The following is a 12,149-nucleotide window of genomic DNA, read 5'->3' as shown; positions in this document are numbered from 1 at the left end:
AGGAACTGTGTCAGTTTACACATCTGCCAAATAAGGACATAAATCTCAGTCCAATCAGAACCTCATCAGTTACCATTTAAATCAAGGCATGGTGGTTTTTTTTCTTTTTAAAGCATAGTCCCAGTACTATATTTACTAAAAACCTTAGGCACTGTGAAAAAAAGTCACTATTTGGAATCTTACACTGCTTGGCTAAGTTAACACTAAATATAGACCAGCAGTTTCCATGCTGGGGTTTATGGGCCTTATAAGAGCACCGTGTGCTGAAGGGAGGCAAAGAAAGAGCTACAGAATTTCTAGAAAGTCATTATAGTTGCTTCTGAATAATTTGTTTTTTCCTGGTAACCTAGCGGTCAAAGCTCACATTTTTGTAAGTAATTTGCATGCTATTACTCTACTGAGACTGAATTATGATTCTTGAGGCTGGGATGTTTTTTGTTGCATGTGCTTTTTTTTTTTTTTTTAATTTATCTTTGGCTGCATTGGGTCTTCGTTGCTGTGTGCGGGCTTTTCTCTGGTTGTGGTGAGTGGGGGCTACTGTTCGTTGCAGTGTACAGGCTCCTTATTGCGGTGGCTTCTCTTGTTGTGGAGCACGGGCTCTAGGCACACGGGCTTCAGTAGTTGTGGCACGCAGGCTCAGTAGTTGTGGCTTGCAGGCTCTAGAGCGCAAGCTCAGTAGTTGTGGCCCACAGGCTTAGTTGCTCCGTGGCATGTAGGATCTTCCAGGACCAGGCTTGAACCCGTGTCCCCTGCATTGGCAGGCGGATTCTTAACCACTGCACCAGCAGGGAAGCCCTACTCTGTGCTTTTTTTAACTTTTGATACAGATGATTTAGACTTGATTTTAAAAATTACTTCCTGGATGTGAAGAGGCACTGACTCTGAACTGGAATTATAGAACAAATTACCATGACTTGCTCAATAAAGCTTCCTATTAGCTTTGAATTAAATCCTATTATAACAATTTTTATTTTGTGGCAAGCAGTGCTGGTTTGAGTTATTTCTCTGGTTTGATACCAAGCACCTATGGTAAAAAGTAAAGAGCAAAGCAAATTTTCATAGACGATGATATTGGTCAGTATTTATTAGTAGGTAGTCAAAGAATTCTTAAATGAGGAAAAAGAATCAGCTGTTAGCATTGATCTAAACTGGAGGAAAATAAAATTACTTACATGTTTCAGCTCAAGGTATTAGAAAGGGTTCCATGAAAGGATGCTACTTTGGTTGGTCAATCTTAATGAGCAAATTTGCACACCGCAGTCAAGAAGGAGGGTCAAGTTAGTGCAATGCAGAATTTAGTAACACTCTGGCTGCTCCAGCACTGCTGGTTGTTCCCAGATGCTCTCATGTGGAGATGCAAAGATAGCAACAACTGGGTGTCAAACAGCTATGGGTCCTGGCTTGAGGGCCCATGTGATCCTGTATCCATTTACTCACAGGGTCATTTGCAGGCTCTTGGCGTCCATGAACCACACTCAACTCAGTTTTTTCTAGTGGCTCTTTATTTTTCATTTGCATGTTGCATTTAATTAAAAATGCATTGAAATAGCATCTATTTACATTGTGACTTACTCAAATGAAGAGATTTCCATTCAGAGCACTTCAGAGTTCACTCTAAGTTGTTACGTTAGTGCTTCTGGGTTTGATGTCGCATTGAATCACCTTTTGAGTCAGCAGCAAGGCCAGTAGTTTGGAGATTTTATTAGTCGTGCAGCTCTTAAGTCAGTTTTTGTAGCTATGATTTTCTAGCTAGTCCTCTACTTTGTAAACACTGATTCAAGCCTCAGTATGAGACTTAAGCAATAGTAATTACATCCCTAGAGGGGAAGCTAAGGCTCAAGGATGTCAAGTCAGAGATCCAAAAATGAACCATGTGTCAGCCACCAAGCCTAAAATAGATGCTGTGTCTGGAACGATGATCCTATGATGGGACACAACCTTTATGCCTCATCAGATATTAGTGTTTGGGATAATATATAAAAGAGAGGATAAAATATAAACATTTTTAAAACAATAGGAATCTGTGACCATGCATCAGTCAACACTTTTGGTTTTATCTGTAAAAGGATGAGATTTGATTGATCTCTAAGGCCCCTCTGTTCTATATGCTGTTACTTTTTTTTTTTGTCACTTAAAGTCATTCCCTTAGGAATGATCCATGAAGTATATTTGGAATTCAGTAATATCTATATCTAAAGTGCTTCGTAGTATCTTACCTAAAATATTCAGGGAGTTAGGTGTTCTTGTTAATTAAAATTTCAGCATAACTGAAACACCCTTTTAGATTTTTACTTTGAAAAAAAATCTAACTAGTTCATGGCTTTTCGAGCTCACTGTGTTTCTTAGCTAGGGTTCTGGGGGAAACTTTGTTTTGTTTTTACAAGTACTAGTAGTAGGTTTTAGTTATTACTGGGAAATTGTTCGGTCTTAATATTTTAGTGTGCAGTTTAATCGTTTAGTAAATGGCTGATACTATTTTTTTTTTTCAGATCTTCTATAGGTGTTCATCTTTTTTTTCCTGAATTCGGTTTCTCCTAACTCTAATCATATTTGCCTTCATTCTGTAGCTGGGCATTAAAGGAAAATTTTAAAATGTAAGAGGAAGTCAATAGTGTGTTGCCACATATAGGCAGACGTGAAGTTTTCTGCGTTGCTTTTACTAAAGTCCAGATAGATATGACACGAGGATTCTTAACCTCAGTTTTATGTTAGTGTACTTATTATTAACTGCCTCAAATTCTTTTGGAAATAGTGAGATTTAAATCCTAAATAAAATATTTTAGGTGTTCCAACTTAACATAAATCACTCGGCTTCTAAACTTGGCACTGGCATTTGAAGAATAGGATTGGAGATTACCCTATGGAGTGTTCAGTCACTTGGGGAAATCAAAGATGTAGGCAAATAAATGCGATAAAATAGAACAGATGTTCTGATAGAAGAATGTACAGTATCCAGCAAGGGCACAAGGAAAAGATGGGTTGATTCTTAATGGAGGTGAGGTTTGAGCTGAGTCTTGACAAAGGATTCGGGAAGGGTGTGGAGAAGAAAGGTAACACAAGGGAAGGGGCAGTGAACTCTGAAGTGTGAGGCCTCCTTCCAGCCCAGCAACTAGCTAATGTATGATCTTGGGCATTTACCTTCTGAGCGTCAATTTTCTCATTTGTGGAAAGGATGGGGACTAGATGAGAGCATGTCTAAAATCCTTTCCTGATCAAAAAAATCCCACATCCATTATTAGACTCATTTTATGAAAAGAGATAACTGTGAAGAAGAAAGCTTTGATAGCAATCAGAATTTGTCTTCCTAGAACCTTCTTTTCACATAATTAAAAGGTCACAGGTTCTCTGTGCTAGAGAGACATCTTAAAATAGAACTTTTTAATCCATTCAGATTTTTCAGTGTAGCTTGAACTTGTGCTATCATTAGAGAATATTATCTTCAATGTAAACCACAATTTTAGAATTACTTATTACGTAAGTGACCGCACTCTAAGGAAACACAGAAGGAAGAGACCTGAGAGGTCCTGAAGTTTAGCCTCCAACAGCTGCAGTATTCATCTCCGTACTCAGTTTGCTAAGATTTTTGTCTTGAGGTCTCAGAGCCAGTCTGTAATGACTAAAGGATACCTTTAAGGTGGGGACTCCTATACCATATTGAGGGAGAATATAAAAAGTATAGTTTTGTATTAAAGCCTCATCAATTAGAATGGTTCACAGTAACATTTTCTTCTTCTCAGAATTTTTATGGCCACAGGCTGCCTAGCTTAATTTTATCTTTTTATGTGTTTATACATTGTCTTCTTGCACAAGGGATTTGAGAAGTCTCGCCAGAATACGAACAGTGTAATAAAGAGAAACATTCAAAAATCAATTACAAGGCTTCCCTGGTGGTGCAGTGGTTGAGAGTCCACCTGCCGATGCAGGGGATGCGGGTTCGTGCCCCGGTCCGGGAAGATCCCACATGCCGTGGAGAGGCTGGGCCTGTGAGCCATGGCCGCTGAGCCTGCGCGTCTGGAGCCTGTGCTCTGCAACGGGAGAGGCCACAACAGTGAGAGACCCACATACTGCAAAAAAAAAAAAAAAAAAATCAATTACAAAAAATTAAAAGAGGCCCAGGGTAAATATAGACAGAATTGAGAAATCTGAGCAGGAAGAAAGAGCAAGTGCAGATAAGCAGGGTATTAAAGCATTAAAATTGGGACACACACTTGACTCTGAGCTTCCAGGCAAGCAAAGCAAAAAGAAGAGTTTCAATATTGTCCCTAAAGGAACAGCTAAACTTTTCTAGCCCTTCATTTGGCAGTAGTATGTGTGGGTGGGTCTTCACATGCCAGCCCAACTTCCTGTGGGCTGTGATCCATTTGAAGGCCGGCTCCCCAGCCCCGCCTCTCGTGTTTAACAGCAGTGTTTTCTTCCAGGGACAATGAATCCTTCTTCCCAGGACACCGGCTCTGGCGGCATTCCTGAAGATAGAAAGCTTTATGTTGTGGATTCCATAAATGACTTAAACAAACTAAACCTCTGTCCTGCCGGATCGCAGCATCTGTTCCGTATGTGTGCCTTCCCAGGCTTGGCTGCCCGTCCGGGCTTCTTGGCCACCTAAAAATAGCGAATGCTGAGCTGGACCTGTGGTCGTGGGCTGGGGGCGGGGTGGGCATTAGGAAGCCTCCGCGTTAGAGATGCTGTTTAGTATTAGGCAATTTTTGCTTTTGTTCTCTGAATACTTGCCAGGCTTGTGGGCTTTCTTGGCTGTTAAGCAAGATTTGAACTCTTGTCTTTAAAAGTTCTAAGAAGTTCCCTGTGGAGTTTCTCTCCCTGGAAAGCGGTGGAGGCTGCTGAGATGAGGCTTACTCATCCCTCTTGGCCGCTTTTGTGCCTTCTAGTGACCACAGCCAGGTCACCGAGGGTGCCCACTTTCCTAGAGAGGTCTTACTTTGTAGCGGATTGTTCCACACGTTTATCTAGTTTTAAAAAAAATCATTAAGATTTTGTTGGGCAAAAAAGTCAGCTTCATTTTTTTAGATTACAGATTGCCTCAAAGCATTAGAAAGAGGAGGGGGAACACAAAATAAAAAGCTGCTGAATACTAAATACTACATGTGTATCTTGTCCCCTAAATATTATAAATGAGTTCTATCAGGTTATTCTGAGCCCCATCTTTTCTAGCTTAAACGCTGACATTCCAACACAGGTGATAAATGCCCACTTGCTGTTTGTTTCACATGCACTCGAAACTCTTATTGTCCCAATTTTATGTCCATTATTCCCCTTCTAAATCCTTTTTGTTTCAATTTTATTTATTTTTATTTATTATTATTTTTTGGCTGCATTGGGTCTTCGTTGCTGCACGTGGGCTTTCTCTAGTTGCGGTGAGCGGGGTCTCTTCATTGCAGTGCATGGGCTTCTCCTGCAGTGGCTTCTCTTGTTGGGGATCATGGGCTCTAGGTGCACGGGCTTCAGTAGTTGTGGCATGCAGGCTCAGTAGTTGTGGCTCACGGGCTCTAGAGCGCAGGCTCAGTAGTTGTGGTGCATGGGCTTAGTTGCTCCGTGGCATGTGGGATCTTCCCGGACCAGGGCTCGAACCCATGTCCTCTGCATTGGCAGGCGGATTCTTAACCACTGCGCCACCAGGCAAGCCCCCTAAATCCTTTTTGAATTCTTGTTTTTCTCTTCATTTTAATTTGTTCAGGTTTTCATCTGTTTTTACTGCAGTCGGTCTCAATAAATGCAGGTGTTTGGGTGTCAGCTTATGCCGTAGCTATGATTAGGAAGGAAAAGCTCTGGAGGGTGTGACACAGGATGTCCCTATAAAGCACAGGACCTAAGCCCCCACCTCTCCATAATCAAGTAGCAGAGGGTGTGGGACTGATACAAAGTAGGAGGGATTACAGAAGGCAATTCAAGGATCTCCATTACCACAAGTTTCTGTATTTCTTTTTCAATTTAATTTGGGTGTTATTAGGCAAATAGGCCTTACAAAACAGTGACCAAATGCAGACAATTCATGGTTTGGGTGAACCAAGCTGTTTTATAAGCATGGTTGCATTTTCAGTTCAATGGTAAAACATTTAAGAGAACCTTGCTTCCAGAGCATGTCCATCCTGGAAACAGCTTTTAGAAACCAAATCACATCAGGGTCATTTTGATGTTGTTGTTTAAATGGATATAAGCATAACTGGTTATTTTTAAAATTTTTTTTAAATTTATTTATTTTTTTTTGCGGTATGCGGGCCTCTCACTGTTGTGGCCTCTCCCGTTGCAGAGCACAGGCTCCGGACGCGCAGGCTCAGCAGCCATGGCTCACAGGCCCAGCCGCTCTGCGGCATGTGGGATCTCCCCGGACCAGGGCACGAACCCGTGTCCCCTGCATCGGCAGGCGGACCCTCAACCGCTGTGCCACCAGGGAAGCCCATAACTGGTTATTTTTATAGGAAATAAAGTTTTCTGGGAGATATCTCAGAGTGTTCAGCCTTTCACCCAGAGTAAGTGGCCCACAGCCAGCTGTGTTTTATTCTTGGCTCACTTTGGGAAAAGGGTAATAGAGCCTCCATCACTCTGAACCCTTAACTTCTTTATTCCCTGCCCACCACCCACCACCACCCTCCCCCAAGCAAAAGAAAAATCCAAGTCTGGCTACATCAGTGTTAACACGATCTTCAAAGAATTTTCCAAATAGGGGCTGAAGAGATAGCTTGACCTGACTTGTTCTTTGGATACTGATATAGAAGAAGGTGAAAAATTCTCAAAGAGCACCCGATCCAAAGACATTCCTCAAACATAAGTCTCTTTCCAGAGTGATCAGAGGGAAAATGGGCATATCCCTTACATCTCTCTCTCTCTCTCTTTTGTAATGCTGAGGAGTTTTTGTCTTTGTTGTTGTTTTTTTCACATTAGCTCTAGAGGAGAAAATCCCGGACGTCGGCACTAACTCAGGAAATGGAAACCACAGTCTGTTTTTGGTGGGGCTGATCATCGTGCTGATTGTCAGCCTGGCACTGGTTTCCTTTGTGATATTTCTGATAGGTGAGTACCATCGACACACTTTTCATCACTGCTGTGCACTTACTTTGTAGCTGGTTGTTTAGCTTTGCTCTGGTAACGAGGCAGTGCTTCCTGGCAGTCAGTGCGGCCGCTGAAGGCTGAGGGGGCATGATTGCCTAGGGTACCTGCTGCTCTGGGCCGGGTCGCTGGGGCACACATAAGCCCTCAGTGCCAGGAGTTCGCAAACATGGACATTCAATGTTTCTATAATGCTTTAATTTCTCATCTGGAGTCCCTAGCTGCCAATGGTAGGCAGCTTATTCTAGCTAACTTGGGGTTTTCTTCAGCCAACACATGGGTTCTCCATGAACTCAGGTCTATAATTTTCAGTCACAGTCAGGTTCACCCCCTCTTCCAGGTTCCCTGGCTTCCCTGAAATCCATTAGAAGCACTAACTGGGCTTGCGCCAGGGCCCAGAGGCAGTGCTGGGCTGGGAGGAGACTGCTCCTGTCTGACACCGCCCAGGCTGGCGTCCTGCCTGCCCTTGGCCTGGGCCCTGCATGTCCGCCCTTGAGTGGTGACCCAGGCTTTCCCACACAGCCCCTCAGCCAAGAGATCCCCTGAGGTCTCGGTGCCACTCTCATCTCTGCCTCAGGTCGGGGAGGGGTGCTGTCCATCCTGAGGCACGTTGCCCTTTCAGGAAAGCCCACCAGCATCCTCCCTGAGCTGTCCCCTGCAGACAACCATCTGGGGTTACTTCAGTTCCCTCCCACCCCTCTTAAGAGTGGATGGAGCCTGAGAGAAGGAGTCACGCTTTATACCCTTTTGCCTGGATCCACCACACTGTCATTTCTTCTGCCCTGCAGGCCTTGTAACCTTCAGAACTCCTAAATGAGCAGTGGATCCCATGGCTCTGAAATGCCTCTATTTCAGATTCATTCAGGATCAGTGGAGGCAGCAGTGGTGGTGATGGGAAGTGGGCAGAGGGCATGACTCTTACAGCTTCTAACCCCTTTTCCTCCCCCAAACTTCGTCTCCCTTCCAGCTTAAAAGTCTTTTCCTGGTATAGGTTTCAGAGCTGGTGCGAAGCGGTGATGTTTAATTGCTTCTTTGTCACCCTGCTGATGCCCTTTTGCACTTAGAAGCTACAGTGTGAACTCTCCTTACAATAGTGGTGCCCTTGCATGTGATTATTCTTTGGAGGAGGGTTGGCCCTGAACCTGCAGGAAAGAGCACACGGATTACTCTTCTGAAATGTTATACCACATAAGTTGATGCTCCAAATATCATCCTGCCTCACCTGCCTGGGAAATGACTCAGTTACACTATTGAGAAATTTTAGGTATGCCTACCGACTTGGGAGCAATCCAAAGGGACTGCTGTTTTTTGTGGGAAAATAAGTAGTAAGATTTAGGGCAATGATAAGTAAAAATGTTATGTATTGGGTGCCCACTCTGTCCCAGGCACTGTGCTAAGCATTTATGTCTGTTTGCTCACCACCTCATAACAACCCTATGGTGTAGGACCTATTGTTATTTTGGTTTTATCAATGCTGAAACTGAAGCTTAGAGAGATTAATTAATATGCCCAAGGCCAACAGACAATGGTGCCTAATCAGGGCTCAGAGACACCCCTGCCTGACGTCAAAGACCATTCACTTTATCACCATATTACACCCCGTTGTATGAATAAGATTTATTTTATGTTTGCTTCTAGTGTTTTATATTGAGGGCAACGTCATATCAAGAAACAGAAAGAAGGGACTTCCCTGGCGGTCCAGTGGTTAAGACTTTGCCTTCCAATGCAGGGCGTGTGGGTTTGATCCCTGGTCGGGGAGCTAAGATCCCACGTCTTGCCGCCAAAAAACCAAAACATAAACAGAAGCAATATTGTAACAAATTCAATAAAGACTTTAAAAAAAATGGTCCACATCAAAAAAATCTTAGAAAAAAAAAAGAAAATGTGAATAAAGAAGAGTGTCTTTTTATTGGACAATTACTCTTTGCTAGACACATTAATTTCATTATCTTAAGTCCTTACTCTACCCTTCAAGGTAGTGTCTAATATTTCTATTTTACCGATGAAAGACTAAGGCCCAGAGAGTTTAACTCTCCACATTTATCCAGCTAGTCAGAAGCAGAACTGGGATTCATACCCTGAGCTGTCTGCCTGCAGACCTCACTGGCCCTCCACTGCCTGTGTTGAAGTAATAATAAAGGCTTCCTGTGGTTTTCAGATAAACCTTAACCCAACCTAAGACCAGAGTTGGCACAGGCAGCTATAAATGAACTTGGCCTGTGCTCATCTTTAACAAGGAAACCTTTTTGCTGTCAGTGGGGTTCAGTGCAAATTTGTGTCATTTTAACTGAAGTGTAAGAACTTATATTCTTTATAACCCTGACATTTTTATGCAAGAGAAATAAGGCTATTTTATACTGATTACCTTGAATAAACTGTTGGGCCTTGTGTTTTTGTCACAATCTCTGTCCTAAAGAGGAATAACGGACAGCAAGGATAGGTTACTGTGGGTGCCTACCTGCCTCTGTAGCAGTTTCCAGTGGCCAAGCAATGTAGATATGTGGGATGTGATTAAGTATTGCCTTAATTTAAAAAAGGGTTCTATGGTCAAATGAGTTTGAGAATTGCTGGGTTAGTAATACTTAAGGTATTTTATTTTACTTCTTGTGAATTTCCAAAAGGCAGGTCAGGCATGATTTTTCTCTAATGTTTTTGCATATAGAAACCTTTTTCTCTTTTGGAATTTAACTTGGAACCACTGTATTGCGGAACAGCCTTAGTCCAATATGGCTGCTACTTCCTTCTGTGTTTGACTAACGTAGAAGGTTCCCAAGAGGGGATTTATTTGTTTCACACTTTTCTCCAGAAGCAAGTGGTATCTCTGCCTGGCTCTGCATCAAAGCTCAATTAAAACATTTCTGTCATGTCTTGGACCATAATTCATCCAACATAATTTTTCAGATATGAGGGAAAGGCAGCTTCTGGGCAACAGTTTGTCCCAAGCCTGGAAGGTGAGGCTTTAACACTTTCCCACGTTAGTTTTTGGCTAAACCCAGTAGCAAGTTACCACCATCATTAGTTCCTGAAAGATATCTTGGAAAAAACTTGCCTGCAATGGAAATGATAAGGAGCTCATGTATTAAATACTGATTTTGTGCTGCTTTTCTTGGAAATTTTAACTCAAAAGCAGACCTCAGAGTATTCCATTCCCTGACCTACTCAATAACCAGGGGTTCTATTTATTTTGGAAATATGGACTCTCTGCTCTCAGGGTGGTCTGAGGGGAATTATTATACATTCATTATGGGCTGGTAATTTAGAGCCAGGAGAGCTGTGTATATCAAACTAGTCTGGAACCCAAGATATCCCACCTCCCACATGTGGAGTGAAAACCCTTTTCTGAGAATGGGTCTCAAACTGAGACAACATAACAGTCACTTCTGTGGGGATAATCAGACGCTGGTGGTTTCCTTTGGTTGCTCACAGCAAAGTCCTTCTTAGCGAAAATCTGTGTGGAGTCTGCCAAAGGTAGTCAAGTCTTTCACCAAGAGGTCATAAAAATAATTCACTTGATAGGTAACTTCAGTCTTCATCAATTTCTCTTCTGGGCTTCTGGGCTGCGTGGGATACTGGAGCAGGGGATTTGCCAAGAGGGCCTCTCAGCTCTCAAGCCAAGCAACCCAACGGGGCTCTGATGAGTCCCAATGGAACACACTGGAAACCAGTGTAACACTGTCTGTTTTTCATTTTAAAGTTCAAACTGGCAACAAGATGGAAGATGTGTCAAGAAGACTAGCAGCTGAGGGAAGGGACATAGATGATCTTAAGAAAATCAACAGCATCATTGTAAAGCGACTCAACCAACTGGACTCTGAACAGAACTAAAGGAATGATCTTCCAAGAGCAACTGCTAACACCTGAGCTTCTCGCTGTCCTGGGAGGGTACAGGGTTAAGAACCGATCAAGGGCATATCTGCAGGCAACAAAAGGCCAACTTTCCACTACAGGGATGGGAGCAGCTCCAAGGCAAGAGGGGCTGGGGACAGCCGCCAGAAGGGGGCTAGTTTTGTGGTAGGGTCCTTCAGCTTTCATGGGGTTGAAGGTGGCTAGCACGGAAGAGAATCAACAGGAAACAAGAACGGGAATTTGGCTCTGTATGTACAGCTTCTTTTACGAAAGGAGCTTTGGCACCAGAATAAGTTCACTGTGGCCAGTAAATTTCATGGCACCTCATGTAACTTTATGAACTCCCTCGAAAGCCTAAGGAATTCATTGAATTATTTGTAGTCAAGGGAATCAGGTGATAACTCTTTACAATAAAATAGATTCTGCTCAGGTGATTACACTTTGACTCATTTCTCCAGTGACAGGGGGTGGGCGACCTCCAAGCTAGTTGCCTACTGGTACTTGCTAATAGTAGTTATGTGCCTATGGTAGGGTGGGGTCAAAAGAGAGAGCCCTATTTATTCAACTAATGTTTATTGAGCTGCTGCTTTGTACAAACCACCATACTCCAGAGAAGCTTACATTCAAGTGAGGAACAAAGGAGATGTATAGTTATGTGTAGATATATAAGCTTTTTGACTTTGTTTCTGATGGGAAAAAAATCCTTCAGTATGCTGCTGATTAATTGTGAGGAAATCTGATAGGTTTGTAGCCTTTATTAAACTACAGTGGGAAACCATATATTTGGAATATTTGGAGCCTGCCTTGTTTTAGCACAAAAGGTAAGGCACAGAATTTATGAAATTGGATATGTTGTGATATAAATCAGCTTTAAAAGCATGAGTCTTAGAAAATCTTTTATTTAATATAAATATATTGTGTAAGTCTGTTGTGTGAAGTCTATTGCAATTCTATCATTTTGGGTTCATCAGAAACATCTGGGTTTATTCTAAAGTTACACACATACATAAACACACATTTTATAACACTAAATAGTTCATGAAATAAACACAAGACATTTCACCTATCCATTTTTGCACTCAAAAACATTTGTACTGCATACTTAATTTTTAAAAATTGATATCATGCAGAATATTTTAAAAATCTGATTTGTATTTATTGGAAAATTCTTATTGACCTGTTGATGGGGTGTGGCAAAATAACTTATCAGGATTTGCTATAATATTGTTTCACAAACTACAGAT

General features: G+C 42.2%; 1 protein-coding gene across 1 annotated transcript; it reads left to right on the top strand.

Moving 5' to 3' along the window:
• Window positions 1-11,334, top strand: LSMEM1 (leucine rich single-pass membrane protein 1). Its single transcript, XM_032643642.1, has 4 exons — window positions 1-370; window positions 4,419-4,550; window positions 6,895-7,023; window positions 10,754-11,334. Exons 2-4 carry the CDS (start codon window positions 4,424-4,426, stop codon window positions 10,882-10,884), a joined length of 387 nt encoding a protein of 128 aa, XP_032499533.1. The 5' UTR covers window positions 1-370; window positions 4,419-4,423; the 3' UTR covers window positions 10,885-11,334.
• Window positions 11,335-12,149: the final 815 nt, after the last annotated feature.

This window comes from Phocoena sinus, chromosome 9 (assembly GCF_008692025.1).
Source record: "Phocoena sinus isolate mPhoSin1 chromosome 9, mPhoSin1.pri, whole genome shotgun sequence".
Lineage (NCBI taxonomy): Eukaryota > Metazoa > Chordata > Mammalia > Artiodactyla > Phocoenidae > Phocoena > Phocoena sinus.
This window is presented reverse-complemented; position numbering and strand designations above follow the sequence as displayed.

Bases quoted from the DNA above. Each gene is read 5' to 3' on its own strand.
- LSMEM1 (XM_032643642.1), top strand. From the start codon at position 4,424: ATGAATCCTTCTTCCCAGGACACCGGCTCTGGCGGCATTCCTGAAGAT. The intron at 4,551-6,894 runs GTATGTGTGCCT...TTTTCACATTAG, and splicing joins CGGATCGCAGCATCTGTTCC to CTCTAGAGGAGAAAATCCCG. The intron at 7,024-10,753 runs GTGAGTACCATC...TTCATTTTAAAG, and splicing joins CTTTGTGATATTTCTGATAG to TTCAAACTGGCAACAAGATG.